The sequence below is a fragment of the Meriones unguiculatus genome, chromosome 1 (assembly GCF_030254825.1).
Source record: "Meriones unguiculatus strain TT.TT164.6M chromosome 1, Bangor_MerUng_6.1, whole genome shotgun sequence".
In the NCBI taxonomy this organism is placed as follows: domain Eukaryota; kingdom Metazoa; phylum Chordata; class Mammalia; order Rodentia; family Muridae; genus Meriones; species Meriones unguiculatus.
The window spans coordinates 82850177-82867884 of record NC_083349.1 but is presented as its reverse complement, the minus strand read 5'-3'; the positions used below and the strand labels follow the sequence as shown (position 1 = coordinate 82867884).

The following is a 17708-nucleotide window of genomic DNA, read 5'->3' as shown; positions in this document are numbered from 1 at the left end:
TTTCCTGTGCTTCAGCTAAAGTAGTTCCTGAACAAATACCATTCTCTCTCCACTGAGGACAGCCTCCTTTCCCTAACCCTCCTGCCCTGCATACAGAAACCCAGCCTATCATTGCACCAGCCCCATGGAAACTTCCTTCTCCCTAACCACTGGGTATTAAGCTCCTCCTCCTGTCCCCTGTGCACAGCTGTGAGAAGGAACAGGTCAGAAAATTAAGAGTATGGATCTGGGATCCAAAGATCCAAATTCACATAGCGTTCTTTCTAACACAGGCAAGGAGGCTAGTCCTCCCTGTGTTTCTGCTCACCTTTAAACTGGGAATGATTATCCTGTCCCTCAGGGTCCTTGTGTGACACAGAGACATATACTCTGTGTTTTGAGAATTGTAGTGGGCCTTAAACCCCATGACACCGCTGTTGGGGTCCCACTCCTCGGCTTTAGGCTGCTCTTCGTTGCCCCCTCTTCCGGGGCAGAGTACCCTATCCAGAAGTTAGCAAGCTCAGGAGCCCACACACTGTGAGCAGAAGCCCTTCTTTCCAAGTGTGGAGGGCACTGTCTGTATAGGAGCCTCAGGGATCCAGCTGGCCACACTCTCAGCCCAGCCTCCACAGGCTGATCTTCAGCCCCAAAGTCCTAGCTCCCTTGCCCCCTAAGAGTCTAAGTTTGCTCTGGAAGCCATGACAAAAAAACAAAAACAAAAACAAAAACAAAAAAAAAAAAAAAAACAAACCACAGACCATGTACTGTTTCCTAATCACAGAAATGTGTGTTTTATGGTACTGGAGGCTGGAAGTCTGAATGCAGGGTGCCAGAATGCCAATACTCTGGTAAGGGCTTTCCTCCACCAACGGCTGTGTTCTCTCATGACGGGGGAGAGATGGAGACAGGGAGTAAGTGAATGAGATCTTTGGTATCTTTTTAAATAAAAACACTAATCCTGGGCTGCCAAGATGACTCAGCCTGCCATATAATCTTGGTAAGCTGTTTGAGCCCTAGAATGCACATAAAAACAGAAAGAGAGAGCTGACTCCAGAAAGTTGTTCTCTGACCTCCAGATTTCACCATGACACATGAGCTCCCCATCACACCATATACCCTTTCTGGTGATGGTGATGGTGATGGTGATAAGGAGGAAAGGAGAGGGAAAAAGAAAGAAGAAAAGAAGAAAGAAGAGGAGGAGGAGGAAGAAGAGGAAGAAGAGGAAGAAGAAGAAGAAGAAGAAGAAGAAGAAGAAGAAGAAGAAGAAGAAGAAGAAGAAGAAGAAGAAGAGTAGTTCCACTGAATCTGGGCCCCACCCTTTTAACCACAACCAAACCTACCTCCAAGTACCATCACCTTAGTCTATGAATTAGGAATTGAGGGACACAGTCTGGTGATCAGCATGAATGAGGGAGGTGATTAACTTCATTTCCAAACATCATGGCAGTCCTCGGTACACAACACATGAGCAGATGGTCTGGGCATTATCTCAGTTGGATGCTTCTCAGTTTCAGAAAAGGCTTCTACAGAGGTACCAGAGGGTCAGCTGTCCCCATTGTAAACCAACATGCTAGCTGTTGTCCTTGGGTATGTCACCTTCTTGGCTGACCACCACCACTATGGCCATCTACCCTGGGGTCAGATGTGTTTTAATTATATCATGTATGGAATTCAGAACCAGAGCAGGGTTGCTGTCTGTCACTGTTGCAGAAGTACACTGGACACACTACAATTCCTGCAACTCCCACCCACATGTATGACTCACCAGATATATCACTTAGATGTGGGAAGCATAGTCTGTCAGTGTACAAACCCCAAACCTGAGCTATGCTGTGAACCCTCTAGCCATCTTGGCCACAGGCGGCAGACCCCATTCACAATGAGGCTTTAATTAAAGGTGTGACCTGCCTCCTCCTATGGGAATGGAAAAGAGAAAGGCATTTCTTTGAGTGGGAGTTTTTTTGCCCTGCTTCCTGAGATTTCTTGATTGGTAACTGAGTCTGACTCATCCCCTTCCCAGGGCAACTGAGAGTCTTAATATTTGCTTAAGCACTAATCTCATTTGCCTTCATTCTCTCGTGTTTGCCTGTGCTATGCCAGGTGCTGCAGTTTCCTGGGATGGGCCATATTCAATTTCTGCCACAGCAGTGGTTAAGTTTCACTGGAAGAGATATTTAAGGTGTGTCAACCAGTCTGTGTAGTGGCCATTGGGATGTGGACAGAACTGCCTCAAGAGCATGGAACAGGGAGTCCCAAGTCTTAGAAAGATGTCTAATCTGATGGCAGAGACTCAGTCAGGGGGGATAGCCATAGATGCAACACCAGAGCCTCCCTGACGTGGGCAGCAGCATGTGCAAGTCCATGATCTGTTCTGGCCAAAGAAAGGTCAGTGCCAGAGGGAGCCACAGGAGCAGGTGGCACCTGTCACAGAGAGTGATGGGAAACTCTCTGGAACCTACCTTGCCCCAACTATTAGTTTGTCTTCCAAGAGCCTTACCAGACTGATTAACTCCACAGAGCTTGGATGACCTGGAAACCCAGAGGGGATAGATCTGTCACCTACTGGGTCAGGACAGCTAAGACAAGTCAAATCTTCAAGTTAAGGAACTTTGACAAAGTCACTTCTGTTTGCTGACAGTCAGTTTCCTCATCTCTAAGCAGGAATTGGGCCAGCACACTTCCAAGGTCCTTTTTAGCCTCTATCTATAGATAGTAAGCTTCTAAGCAAGTACAGTCCTGACCGTGGCTCACACCACTTCCCCAGGCTGTCAAGCCAGAGATGGTGGCTGAGAGGAGGTGCTGAAGTGCATTTCCGCAGCAGAGCAGCATTGGCCCTGCAAGAAGCTGAGGCCAACCTGGTTTCCAGAGTGGGTTGGTAGGAAGCACTAGAGGCTGCTGGCAGGAAGTGAGCTCAGTGTACAGTTAGCATTCTTTCTCTTAAGGCATATGGCCCTTGGAACTCAGACACTCCCTGCATGCAGAGAGTAGAGAGTGTGACGAACAAATGAAAAGTGTATTCTGCAGGAAAGAGCGGGGTTCCCAGCTGACTGCTAGTACTCTACCCAGAGTTTTCTTTGGAAACATCCATGCAGATCCCGTGATGTGAATTTAATTACCTCTGGTTTTAGAGTAGGAAATTGAAAAAAAAAAGTTTCCTTTTACGCAACAGGCCTTTCCTGGGCAATGATGTGCTAGGCAGCAATGTACTGGTGCTAGAAGAAAATGGTAGGTAAGCTCCATGGGCTCTTGGCTATCAAGGCTCATATACACGGAGCCACACAGGGAGTGGACATGGATTCCCCCCTCCAAAAAAATAAATAAATAAATAACATACACAGGTTGATACTGCCCAAAGGTGAGGCTCTGAAACGCACTTTGTAGAGAAGTGAGCAGTGAGGAAAAGGAAGGAGGGGCTCAGAGGAGGAGACAGCGGGGAGAGGAAGGGCTGTATGAAGCCAGGAAAAGTGGGGTGGATGAGGCTGGAGGGTAGGTGTGCCAATCTTACTAAGGATTTCCTGTCTTACCATCATAAGAAAGTGCACTTAAACCCTGTCAGAGGACTGGCAAGAGCTCAAAACCTCAAGGTACTTGCTGCCCATCTAGAGCAGCTGGGACCACTTTTCAGCACCTGCAAGGCAGCACCTGACCATCTGCAGCCCAGCTCCAGAGGGCCATTCTTATTCAAACCGCCACAGTTGCTTAGGGAAGTCCTCATTCTGTTCACAGCTGTGTACTGTTCCCTCGCATTTGGCCAGTCCCGTTTCTAGACACTGTGGCTGACTCTGCTCACCCTTACAAACAGTGATGTAGTCAGTAACTTGAAAGCACATGATACAAGAGTATGTGCGGAAGGGAGTCCCAAGGTGAAGCTGCGGAGCGAAAGGCACATCCTGCCAGACATCCTTCATAGCCACGCATGCCCTTTAGTACGCTTGACTTTGGAAGCTGTCTATTTTGCCTTTGGCAGTCATCTGCAGAAGCCTCCTGTGATTGACGCACAGTTACCCACTCTGCTCTGGATCAGATGCCCTGTGGGGAGTAGTGGAGGAAAAGATAATCTTGAAAAGTCTTCGCCTACTTTAAACGATGCACACAAAAACAGTTCCGGAAAACTGAGGAGCTGGGCTGGGCGCTGCTGGCATGGCATATAGCCAAGGACACAGACATGACTCAATGGGCACAGGGCTTCTCTCTGGCTGCCCTGCCCTCTGGTAAAGAAAGGCAGTGCTGTCTGATAAATGTGCGGTTGGGCCACTCTGACTTGGGAAGCTGGGGCTTAGTTGCCTGTGTCTCTATTGAGGAAGACCCTGTCTTCAAGAAGAAAGCTTGAACTGTAGCTAGCAGCAGAACAGTGTGCTGGGAAGGTTCACTCTGGGTTAGGGCTTGGCAAGACTGGCCTGAGAACGCTTTTGATATTTTATTGCCTTGGAAAATGGAGTATTCTTATAAATTCATGGTGAAGGAGGAAAATGCTCCGCTCCGTGCCAGCCAACTGTCCATGCGATGTTTCATTTAGTACTTTTAACTATGCAAGGGACTACTCCAGCCACAAGGAATGTTCTGCATTAATAATGAGTCCAGAATGTGCGCAGGGAAGTCACACTCAGAGCAATCCAAAGCACCCAGTTCTGTTTGGATCTCCCCTGCAGTTAAAATTCCATCTCATATCTTTTCCCCATTGTTCAAACATTCTGGCAGTGTTCCTACACAAAGAAAGGCAAAATTCCCTTCATGTCTGAAATCTTAGCAGATGGTAATGCTGTATAGTTGGAAGAAGTCATGGGCTTCATTAGAGAGAGAGGGAGGGAGGGAGGGAGAAAGGAAGGAAGGAAGGAAGATTTTAATCTGGTTCTTCCACTTATTAGCAAGTGATCTTGGTGAGCTGTAATTAACTTCCCTCAACTCTAGTCTCTCTTGCTGGTAAATGAGAATAACACTGGCTCCCTTAAGTAGCCTACAAGGTAGTTCTGAGGACATTCCTTCACTGAGAAATGCTACAATAATGCTTAACAAAAAAGAGTAGATGAGTTCTTTCTGATTATAATCTTTGCACATAGGCTGTTGGTGTTCCTGCTCAGGTGGAAAGTTATCCTGGGACTCAGGAGCCCAGGGACCACACAGTTCTGAAGTGGGACAGAGTTTCAGTGGAAGGGTATCATATCCTGAGACAGCTCAAAGAGGAAGCCTCCTCAGCAGAGGTAGTGAAACCCTGAGGGAGGATATCCTGAGTGCTACAGTGTACCAGCTCAACTTCCTAGGGAAGGGTGTCCCCAGCTGAGCTCAGGAGCTAAGAGCCTCAGCCCCACTCCACTTCTTCTCTCCTTGGCTTCTTCAATGAGAGAGAGTCACATCAGGCAACACATCTCATAAAAAGAGATGAATTGGAGGGATGAATCCAGGGTGGCTGCCTTTCTTAGGAGAGGACAGCAGAGAATGAACAGGTGGGGTTTAAGTAGGATTTCTTAGGGGGCAGAGCATTCCAGGGTGAGATTTACAGGGTGAGGATTGGTGAGATTTCAAGTCCTGAGCTTGGGAGAGCTTGGGAATTGGTGGAATTTTTCATGTAGGGTGGGGTCTGGGCAAGCTCCCATCTCAGGACTGTAAATGACAGTTATAGTCGAAGAAAATAACTTTTAAGGGGTGGGGTCTGGCTGCTGGAGCTCCTGAGGGGAGAGGGCTTGACACTTTCCTGCCTTGAGGGTTTACAAAGTTTACAAAGGGAGCTGGCAGGGATGGGTCTGAATAGGGGACATATGCTCACCTTCTTTTGAAATTCTGTTCATTTTCTAAAGAAAATGGCTTAGCCTTCAGGTGTGTATGGTTCTCATAAAATGTGACTGCCCCTGGTCCTCAGTTTCAAGCTTTGAACTGTCAGCCTGGTTTTCATAAGCACACAAACTTCCTAGTCCCCAGAAGCCACCCAGCCCTGTACATAGCAATGCAGTCTTTCAATAGTTCAGTCCAGTGACCTCAAGACTCATCCTTGACTCTGTCCTATCCAGTCTGAAGGAAGACTCTTCATTTCAATTGTTGGGCAGAACAGGAGTTGACACAAAATTACCCTTTAGCTGGACTTTATTAGAGAGCCTCATAACCACAGACAGCTGTGATCAGGCCATGACATGGAGAGCATTAGCAGACACAGCCACACCAGAGTGGAGAAGCTGATGGGAGAGAACCCTGGATTCTAAACAACAAAGAACATTCTGATTCTTACAAGTTGTCAGTGGAGGTGGCCAGCCTCCATACCATGTATGGCCTAGGGATCAGGGGTAGGGGGTAGGTTTGCTCACAGCTGCAAAGAGGGAAAGAAAGAACAAGCAGGCTTCAGGGAGGTGTGGCCTGAAAGGGGAGAAAGACAGCTAGAGGATCTATGATCTAGCATTAGTCCACCAGCAAACCTCACAGGCTCTACCTTCAAAGCAGCCAGTCTGACCACAGGGTCACCACTGTGTTGTGGGCCAGCAGGATCACTGCAGGAGGCTAGATCCACTTCCTGTGTTCGTTCCCTAACCTCACATCAGTCTGTGCTTTCAGAATGCAGCAAGACTGGGGGTTCTACTAAAGTCCTGAGGCCTTCTCCCTCAGACATGTCCTGCCTATATTCCCCCGTGCCGTGTCCTGTGTATCCCCACCCTGCTGGGCTCTTTGCCTTTCCTGCAACATGATGAACATGCACTTGCATCTGACCTTGCAGATGCTCATCTTTCTCGTCCAGACACTCTTCCTCAGACACCAGCACTCACCTCCACTCTGCTCCTTATCTGACCCCATTAAGATCGCAAGCCCCAGCCCAGCAGCTGCCTTCTGTCCCTCTTGTCCTCTTTTTCTCCAAGACACTGCCCCCCAACAAGAAGTCATGCTTGTCTCTGGTGCAGTCTTCCAGACCCCCACCTTCATACACTCCTGACACCCACTGCCAAATGCAAAGTCCCATAGAAGCAAAGAACGTTTTTGGTTTGTTTTTTTGTTTGTTTGTTTTACTGGTTGTTTCATCCTTAGTGGCTAGCACAATGGCTGACCCACTATAAGAACTCACAACAAGTTTGCTAATTATCCAGCCTGGGCTACATAGGGATATCCTATCTCAAAAGAACCACAAAAAGCTTTGCTCCCTTTAAACAAATGTGTGGATAGGCTAAGTGTTCTACATGCACATGGAGGCCCATAGGAAGCTTTTACATCTCTTTTTCTGTTCATCTTCTCCTGCGGCACTCCATGTTTGCTTTATGTATGTGCTTTGTTTACATTAAGAATTTTTGCTTGTAGATACTTTCTGTTCTGAAATGAACTGTGTGAGAAAAGACACTTTTAACTTAAGATGTGTCTTTTAGGAACCAAGTAGGTTATTAATCTATGAATAATTTCCTTCTATTTCTGTAATTCCAATCAGAACTGGACTCTTGTGCTTTGGGGGACCATGGTTGTGAACATTCATGTGTAAGCAGTGAAGACTCATTCAAGTGTCAGTGTTTTGAAGGATACATCCTCCGAGATGATGGGAAGACCTGCAGAAGTAAGTTTGCTCAGGCTAGCCCATCTGGACATGCCTGAGATCCATGTCAGCCTCGGTGTGAGCTAATTACAACAGCCAGCATCACACAACCAAATGTTCTGTGGTATCCTGTATGGGATCCTGGAACAGAAAAGGGTGCTGTGTGACAACAAAGTAAGTATGTGTAACTAAAAGCTTCAACTGTCAAGCTAGGTGTGCTGTTACAGGCTTTGCTTCCATTACTCAGGCAGCAGAGGGGGTGGATCTCTGGATTCAAGTTTAGTCTAGTCTACATGGCAAGTTCTAGGCTGCCCTGCATAGTGAGACCCTTTCTCATCCACAATACCATACTAAGCTAGGCCCTATACTTCTTGCTACTTAGAAGCTGAGGCAGGAGCATGGCAAATTCACAGATTTCCTGGGCTGTTGGCCATCCCCAACAACTTAGTGAGTCACTGTCTCAAAATAAAAAAATAAAACCGGGGGGACTGGCTTAGTGATTGAGGCCACTTGCTGCCCTTCCAGAAGCTATGGATTCAGTTCCTAGCACCTATATCAGGCAGCTTACAGCTCCTGTAACTCCTGCTCCAGGGGATGTGATACCTTCTCCTGGCCTCTGCAAGCAACTGTACTCATGTGCACATATCAATATACAGACACATAAATAAAAATTAAAAATAAATAAATACTAAAATTGGGCTGGGGCTGGGGCTGGGGCTGGAGCTTAGCGGTAGAGCTCTTGCCAAGCACACCCAAGGCCCTGGGCTCGGTCCCTAATGCCCCAGTAACAGCAGTAAATGTAAGACCTGGGGTCTCACAGCTCAGGAGTTCAATCGCGCCCTTTCCAGAAACTCCCCCAGACCAAGACTCATTGCAAAAGCAAGAGGTTTATTAACCATTGTACAACGGGGTCACCCTTGCTGGTCAGCAAAGAGTGGCACACGGAGACAAAGGCCTTTAGGTTTTTAAAAGAAAAATTGTGGGAGATTTGAAGTTTTAGTTTTGGCAATTTAGGATTGGATGAGGAAGCTATAAAGTAAGATAATTGGTTAGGCTTAGGTGCTCCAGTCCTGCCAAGTGTGGATGCAGCTGCAATTGAAGGTGGGGGTGGTTAGCTCATCCTTGAAGATTAGGGCTGCGGGCTCTTGGCTGGAGGTCAAAAGCTACTCAGAAGAAGTCTAGGTTTGTTGCTAAGAAACGCTATCTCAAGGATAAGGGTCTGGTCGTTCTTTTGCTGAGTGAAGGTCATTGCTTGCTTGCCCTTTTTTTATATCTGTCCTCACAGATAGGGTCACATTCCTTCACTCTCTGGAAAGGTATTAAGAGGCTTTAGCTTAACCTGGACCTAAAACTCAAAACTATAGGCTTTAGAGGATATATAGGTTACAAAGTTAGCCTAACCCTTTCATAACAAGCACGGAGGGGTGTGAAAATCTGCAGATGGTTCTCACTCCTGTGGGTCCTCTTCTTCTCAGACTTCTTAGAGCTCTTCCCAAAGAGCATTGAAGAAAAGATGAGTTCCTGGAACCATTACTATCAACCAGGATAGCTACAAGTCCACATGATTTTCCTAAATCATAGGTTATGCCAGGGACAAAAGCAAGATTAGATTCCAGTGTACCTGATTTAAACTGAAGCTTTCTCCTGGGTAAGCTTACAATAACCACTTTGTACCAGAGGCCACATCTCAGACATTAGGCTGGACTGCATCCTGAGGCACTGAAGCCAGTGCTGGTGAGTGGTAATGGCCATGGCAGTGAGAATGTTTGAAGATGTAGGTCAACCTAGAGCCACCAAACTTCATCGCCAGCTTTCCCTTCCTACTCAAGTGGCACTTGAGTCCAGAGGCCAAGATGGATGGGTCTTCCGGAGGGTAGTCCATGTAGACTTTATGTGCATGCAGTGGTTGTAATCACGGCACTCTCCTCAGGGAAAGATGTCTGCCAGGCTGTGGACCATGGCTGCGAGCACCTCTGTGTAAGCAGTGGTGAGTCGTACACCTGCAAGTGCCGGGAGGGATTCAGGCTGGCTGAAGATGGGAAGCGCTGCAGAAGTAAGTAGACTCGGCGGGCACAGATCTTCACTTCATCCTCACACTCTTCCTCTGTAGAACTTGTAACCATGCCACAAACTCAGATTCCAACCTTGGGTGCTCTCAAAGTGTCTCCACGGGATCAAGGCAGCTAACTGTGGGTTCTTCAGGAATTTCTCAGAGGTGGCCCTAAGCTGCCAGGCTCTTTGCGGCTGTTTCCCCCTAGTTCTGGCATGGCAGTTGAGGGAATGCACAGGGCCTAGTGTAGTGCCTAGCAAGTCGGTGGGCAAAAAAGAACCATTGGTAGCAACTGACTGCCAGGACTGAAAAAGATCATTTCAGTGATTTTTCTTCACAGACCATATATGTAAGGTGAAGGAAGGGTAGGCTGGAAGGAGGCTCTGTGGGGTTTGGAGAGGGGAAAACCAAAAACAAAACAAGAAAACTGATCATTTGCTTTTTTAGATCAGGTTGCTTAGAACAGTTTTATTAGAAAGTGTGTTAGAAGGGACCTCAGTTGGTAGAGCACTTGCTGTGTGAGCATGAGGGCCTGAGTTTAATCCCAGTATCCATGTAAAAGTAAGCGTGCTAGAGCACACCTACCCCACCAGGGCGACAGGCAAGTGGGGGAGGATCCTGGAGACTGGCTGGCCAGCCACTTTAGTTGAGCTGCAGGTTCAGAAAGAGACCTTGTCTCAAAAAATAAAGTAGATAGTGACTGAGGAAGCACTCAACATTGACCTCTGACCTCCACAAACATATACAAACACGCATGTGTGCACATAGACAGACTCAGGTCAGGATATTCCAGAAAAACAGATAACGGTGTTTATGTGGAGGAGGCATATGTACATGTGTGGAGAAAAAGAACGAGAAATTGACTTCAAGGAATTGGCTCATGGAATAGTGGGTGCCTGTGAGGAGGCAGCAGGGCAGGCTGGAAACCCAGTAGCTGGTGTCATAGCTAAAGAGTCTTCCTCTGGGAATCTCAGCCTCCTCTGAAGGCCAACTGACCGGAGGGGGCCCACACTCACTACAGAGGGTAGTCTGCTTTACTGAGTGCTTGCTGTGGCCTGAGGCCTGAAACTGCCAGCCTCTGCACTGTCTGGGCTCTAGCTTCACACTATAGTGCTTCTTTCATGGAGATCATGCTTCAGTCCTGTCCACGTGTCTGCCTGAGCCATTTGTTCTATTTAGTTAACATATTTATTGGTTGATACATTCAACAGTTGTGTACAAGACACTATTTCTTGCTTTGCAGTTTAATCTCTGAATTAAATCCCACAATTTTCCACCTCCTAGAGGGATCCATAGTTACAGATTCCAATTTCATGTAAGGCCTCTCCTTCTAAAGGGTATGCAGAAGCGCAAGGTTGTCACACAGCTAGAAAGGGAAGACTAGGGAGGAAGTGTGCCTGGTTGAACAGCCATGTACAACTCAATCAGGCACATGGCATCCACTACTTCATTTATTTTCTAGCTATGCCCAGGGTGTTGTGAGGATTAAAGGGTCATTAACTATTTCAAGTTCAAATTACCTCACCCATGAGAAACGCTCATTAGACAACCAACATGGGATATATGGGATCTCTACTAAAAAAAAATCAGAAACTAAAGCCTATCTAGCCATTCTAAAATCAAATGGCAAATCCATCTGAGTCAGGAGGTGCAAGGGAGTTCTGAGAGGAACTGCTCCTTGATCGTGGCCTACTCTAGCATGGACTGCAAAGATTACCATTTTAGCAAAGATGTGTTCTTTAAAATGGATGACTTCCTTAATCTCTCCTGGCATGCCTGTTCACATTAGCTTTTTTCTACAATAATGGGTTGTTTACCTCCCCACATTTTCCCCAGGGAAGGATATCTGTAAATCAACCCACCATGGCTGTGAGCACATCTGTGTGAACAATGGAGATTTCTATGTGTGCAGGTGCTCAAAAGGGTTTGTTCTAGCTGAGGATGGAAGGCGCTGCAAGAGTAAGTGATCTGAACCAGCTCTGCTTCCATTTGGTTTTGGAGCAATTGCCTTTTGGAGCATTTGCAGGCAGTAGACCCCTTGGCCTTTCTTCTCCCATAAACATAGATGTATACACAGCAGCAGCAGCAGCAGCAGCAGCAACAACAGCAGCAGCCAGTTGATTGATAGTAAGCAGCAATGGCTGGTGTATAGAGGGAGCGGCTGATGCATTATTCCAGTACCCTGACACCTGCTGGAGAGCCACATGCATGGCACCTGCATCTTCTCTGATTTCCTTTCCATGATGAATCAATAGATTGAGTAAGGAGGACAAACATTTACTCAAGAAAAAGAACCCATGGGACTGGAGAGGTAGCTCAATGGTTAAGAGCACTAGCTGTTCTTTCAAAGGACCTGGATTCAATTCCCAGCATCCATACGGGAGCTCACAGCTGTCTGTGGGTCCAGCTCCAGGATATCTGAAACATATACATGCAGGCAGAACACTCATACACATAAAACAAAATAAAAATTTTTAAAAGAGAGAGAACCTAACCCTCAACTCCCCCCCACACACACACGTGACAGCACCCACATCAGCATTTTCTGCTGGACAGGCATAGATGTATTTTTGCACATGTATGTCTTTACTTGCTTTATTATTGTGCTTCACTTTGAAAGATTAGACAGCCACTTGATGTATATAAAAGAGACTATTATAATAACATACTGTAGACTATTTGAAATGAGCTCACTCATTTGGGACTGGCATAATTCCCTTACACAGCCGTATATACACAGTCTCTTGGCATTTAAATTGCCTATGTATTTTATAGTTTTTCTTTTTACTGTCAACCATCTACATTTCCCCAAAAATCTTTTTTTAAGTTACATTTTTAGCTAGGCAGTGGTGATGCATGCCTTCAATCCTAGCGCTCAGGAGGCAGAGGCAGGTGGATCTTTGTCATTTCAAGGCCAGCCTGGTCTACAGAGTGAGTTCTGTAACAGCCAAGGCTACACAGAAACCCTGTCTCTAAAACCAAGAAGAAGAAAGTTACATTGCAAAGTCTTAATAGGTCAATAGAGTACTTATAAGTATGCTACCAAATAAATGTTACTGGGTTCTTTCATTTTGTCAGTCATAATGCATTGAACACCTACTTTGTGCCAATCATCATGGGCACAGAAACAAACGACACATAGTATCTGCTGAGGGAGAATTCAGCCTAGGGGAGAAAGACACATTGATAAATAATTATCCCCCCACATGGGACAGCATAGGGCACACTGGACTTAAGCAACATGGTAGTAGAGATCTGTGTTAGTCGGTATCCCAATCCTGCTATGTCTACTGCCTTGCACAGAGCAGGTACTCAGGAAATTGATTTTGGTTGAATAGATTATGTCGGGGTATTCAGGGAGTAACTGACACAAGCTAGGTTACCGCACAAGCTTCTTGGAAGAGACAATGGCTGAGGAGAAATTAAGCATATCCTCTACTGTGAGTCAAAATATTAGCACTTGTGGTGGCGCACACCTGTAATCCCAACACAGAGGCAGGCCTGATCTACAAAGTGAGTCCAGGACAGCCAAGGCTACACAGAGAAACTCTGTGTATATGAGCCTCCTACAATGAAGCAAAAGGAACTACTTTGGTCTAGTTTGATCCATTGGTTCTCAGCCTGTGGGTCACAAGCCCTTTGGGGGTTGACTGAGCCCTTCACAGGGTTAAAACCATCAGAAAACACAGATAATACATCATGATTCCTAACAGTAGCAAAATTAGTTATGAAGCAGCAACAAAAATAATGTTATGGTTGGGGGTCTCTGTAGCATTAGGAGGGCTGAGACCCACTCCTCTAATCCTAGTACTGTATAGACAGTAAAGGCCAGCTGCCAGTAATCAGCGTGTAGCGCTTAGGGAAATTGCTAGTGTTGATAATAAGTAACTCAAACACAAAAGGAAAACCTTATTTGTGATATTCCCCATTTGTCTGTCCTGTGTGCTAGCTGAAGACCAAAGATGGCTCTTCAAATTAACTTATGCCTCCTGCTGAAGCATGCCTTTTTATACTCTATAAACACGATCTCTGATTTATGACCATGTTACCTTTCCTTTCCTTTCCTTCCTACAGGATGCACTGAAGGTCCAGTTGACCTAGTCTTTGTGATTGATGGGTCCAAGAGCCTTGGAGAAGAGAATTTTGAGATTGTGAAGCATTTTGTAACTGGGATTATAGATTCCTTGGCAGTTTCCCCCAAAGCTGCTCGTGTAGGCCTGCTGCAGTATTCCACGCAGGTCCGCACAGAATTTACTCTGAAGGACTTCAGCTCAGTCAAGGACATGAAGAAAGCCGTGGCCCACATGAAATACATGGGCAAAGGCTCTATGACTGGCCTGGCCCTGAAACACATGTTTGAGAGAAGTTTTACACAAGTAGAAGGGGCCAGGCCCCTCTACACACGGGTGCCCCGAGTAGCCATTGTGTTCACAGACGGACGGGCTCAGGATGATGTCTCCGAGTGGGCCAGTAAAGCCAAGGCCAATGGTAAAATGGATTGGAGTTGTGTTTATATTGCTCAAAGTTCAGGTCTCTTAAATTCACATCTGGCTTTAAGAATCAGTGTTTGAACAACCACCATTAAAAATAGTCCTTGGAAATACTGCCACCTATAGGCTATAAATGGCATCCTGGAGATGCTATATAAAATGTTCCTCACAAGCATGATACCACATGCTTATCATGTCCCCTGAAACTGAAGTTGGATCTCCATATGGGTGCTGGGAATTAAACCCAGGACCTCTGGAAGAGCAGCCCGTGTTCCTAACCACTGAGCCATCACTACAGGCCCCCTAACACACTTTAAAAAGGAGGAGGATTATTTCTCTTTCAGGCTAACCTGAAACACACTATGTAGCACAAAATGGCTTCAAAATCATAGCCTCAGGCTCTCTAGTGCTGGGACTGCACTCATGAGCCACTGTGTGAATAGAGTTTTGGTCAAGCCTTTAAGGAACACTCTGAAGTCATGAAGTCTTTGGATAGAGACCTATGTTGGCAGAAAACTGGATTTTTTTTTGGGGGGGGGGAAAGAAAGAAAGAAAAAAACAAAGTTGGATGCATCTAAGTTCTTATTGCTCCACAGAGCTCAGCCCCTTCTCTGAGGTTCTGGCTGTCTCTCTGTAAATTGCATGGAGTAGCATAGAAATGAAAGGTGGAAGAGGAGTGTGGCCCCCAATTCATGGGGGGCCAAAAGCCAGAGCAGATGTTAGAACCAGCTCATGTTTGGATGTCCTCTGGTGAGATGAGAAAGCTCAAGCTCAAGTTCATGAAGCAGTCCGCTTGCAAGCCAAACTCCTTCAAGTACTGAAGGAACACTGCTCTATCAGGTCGCCTAAAAGGAAAAAAAGAATGTACGCAGCCCCACCCAAGATTCTTCAGAACTTGTGCCTAGCTGGGCCCAGATGCATAGATAATTGTCAGGCACTTTCCCAGTCCATTAAAATAACAAACAAAACCAGTGAAAATATTCTTGGTCCTAGTGGCAAACTCCATCCTCCCTCACAGAAAGGCTGATGGGTCCTGAACAGTCTTTATGAAGAATCCATTTTATACTTTTCTTAGCTACCCAAAAGAGAGCCATAAGCGTGTTCATTCCTGGGTCATCTGAGTGTTTTGTAAACCTGGTGGTTCACTCAAAACTAGCTTCCTGGAGCTCGTGTCTAACACGAGCTAGCCTGCATTCTTAAAGAGTAGAAGAATCTTTTGCCTCCCAAAACAGTGATAAGCCTTTTAGTACTCACTGAAGCTAGCCCACTGTACACTTTTGCGTTCAGATTACTGCAGATTACCCCAATGCAGATAGAAGGAGCAGATATTTAGTTCTTGAATCAGCCAGGCTTACCCAAAGGGACATTCTCTTAATGAATCAGTTTTCCTGGGAATGGCTAATACGATCTTAAACTAGTAGTTTCCTATTTGGAGGAAAATGTGTGCAAGGTCAGTGGCTCCCAAGTATGCTGAATTCAGCTGTTCATACAGACTCAGAACAAGGTATCACCCTTGCCCAGGGGCTTTAAAGCCATTCTGTTATGCTCTTTACCCTCCAGTCCAATGGCTTAACCAGAAGATGCCAGTACTGAAAACTGCTCAGTTGCTTACTTTCAAATGAGGGAATGGAGTCTAAGGACTAGCTTGATTTAGAAAAGGCTTTATAATAGCCTCATATCCCTTTTGAAATCTAAGGTAGATATTTTAAGTTTCTTCTTTATCCTGACTGGGATTTCCAGTGGTGTAGAGACTCACCCCTTCAGCTTTCCATTTCTGCTCAAGACAATGTGCCCACTCACCTACCCATCCAAGTGAAGTGGGCAGAAGGCAGCTTCACTTGGCCCCGAGAAAGTTAAGATTCTACTTTCCTTTTGAGGATAAACCATCCAAGCACTCAAAAGGCCAAGGCAGAGAATTAAGTCCAGCCCAACCTTAGCTTTATACTATGGCCTGTTTGTTTTAACTATAAGGTCCTAAGTTAACCCAGGAAAAGTTTTCCCAGAAAAACTCTCATTTACCAAGCTGAGGCAACTTTCCCCTAATATGCAGGCCAATTCAGGAGAAAGCTGCACGTTTATTGCTTGACCTTTTTCAGAGCTAAACAATAAGTTGGTGCCTTAGCTGTGTACCCCTTGTAGATACCTCTCTAGAATCCTCTTTTGCTTATACATCCAAAATAAAAACGCTAGAAAATATGAAGGGGTGTTGGTACTGATGCTTCAAATGGCACCACTTATTATCTAACTGGCTCTGGACATAACACAATGTCTAGACCCTGGGAATGCAACTGTATCTTACTCTAATTTCTGTTGCTTAGGTATCACTATATATGCTGTTGGGGTAGGAAAAGCCATTGAGGAAGAACTACAGGAGATTGCCTCTGAGCCCACAGACAAGCACCTCTTCTATGCAGAAGACTTCAGTACAATGGGTGAAATAAGTGAAAAGCTGAAGCAAGGCATCTGTGAAGGTATTGTAAACGTGTCTAAGGTAGACCCACCATAGGGCAGTATGAACACAGGAGAAAATCCTCAAACCATTTCTTCAGTGTTCAAAAAAAATGCCTCCTTGCTGACCAAGTGATACCTAGAGACACTACACCCAAAGAGAATGGAAGACAAATATAGCTATCATGTCTTCCTGTGATGAACAGCATACTAAATATTTTAGCATGCCATTCTTAATCTTCACCAAACCCTAAAGAATTGATAATTTCAGCAAGGAGCCATCACTAAAGTAACTAGAAGATAAGTACTACTTCAGGAAATTTGTAGAAAGGGATGCCTATCCTGCGGGCTGTTGGACATTTAAAGAATGCTTTCCTGCAGGGGCTTCTATTTATAGTGACAATACCTTTAGATCTTAGATTTAATATAATTTTCTCCAGTTCACTAATTAATCTAGCCATGCTTATGCATAGTAATAATACCCATTTCCCCCTTTTATTCGCATCTTGTGTTCAGACAGCCCTAAGATCCAAACAAAAGAACTTTAGTGAAGGGGTCCTCAAGAGGAAAAGCCATCCAGATTCCCAAGGGTGGAACATGCTTTGCCTGTGGCATTCACTCCTACTGAAGTGTCTCGGGTGAGGCTGCACTGGCTTTAAGCAACTTCTTTACTCTTACCTTCTTGACATGGGGCATCCTTAGAATGGAAGCTCCTTCAGGAGAGAACAGCATGCTATATAGATCATCACAATAACCATCTGCACTTTTGAATCCTTAGTGTTACAAACAACACCAAAGACCCTAGGTTCTACCAGTATCCTAAAAAGCATGTGTGAAACTGTCACTCCTCTTGGCCATCTCTTTCTACTCAGCCCTAGAAGACTCTGATGGAAGACAGGACTCCCCAGCAGGGGAAATGCCAAAGCAGGTCCACCAGCCAACAGGTAAGTTTAAAAGGCAGTATGGTGAGTCTCATTGGTGGCTTCTGCCTCTGCTTCGCTGCAGATAGAAGTTGCAAAGTGATAGTAAGACTCAAACATCTGAGAAAGTGCCAGATTAATCTCCAAAGTGGTTGTACAAGTTTACATTCCCACCAGCTGCGGAGGAAGGTTCTCCTTTCTCCAAATCCTCTCAAACATGTATTGTCACTTGAGTTTTTGATCTTGGCCATTCTGATGGGTACAAGATGAAACCTCAGGGTTGTTTTGATTTGCATTTCCCTTTTAGTGTTTTCTCTGCCATTCTA

At 45.6% G+C, this 17708-nt stretch overlaps 1 protein-coding gene across 4 annotated transcripts in view; it reads left to right on the top strand.

Annotated features, from left to right (window-relative positions):
- The window catches only part of Matn2 (matrilin 2), a 134805-nt gene that overhangs the window by 113924 nt on the left and 3173 nt on the right, over positions 1-17708 (top strand). For all 4 annotated transcript variants that reach the window (XM_060392962.1, XM_060392960.1, XM_060392957.1 and 1 more), the window contains 6 exons: positions 7373-7495; positions 9405-9527; positions 11361-11483; positions 13599-14012; positions 16333-16485; positions 17335-17406. In XM_060392962.1, coding sequence (XP_060248945.1) covers positions 7373-7495; positions 9405-9527; positions 11361-11483; positions 13599-14012; positions 16333-16485; positions 17335-17406 — 1008 coding nt within the window. The remainder of the gene's footprint in view (positions 1-7372; positions 7496-9404; positions 9528-11360; positions 11484-13598; positions 14013-16332; positions 16486-17334; positions 17407-17708) is intronic.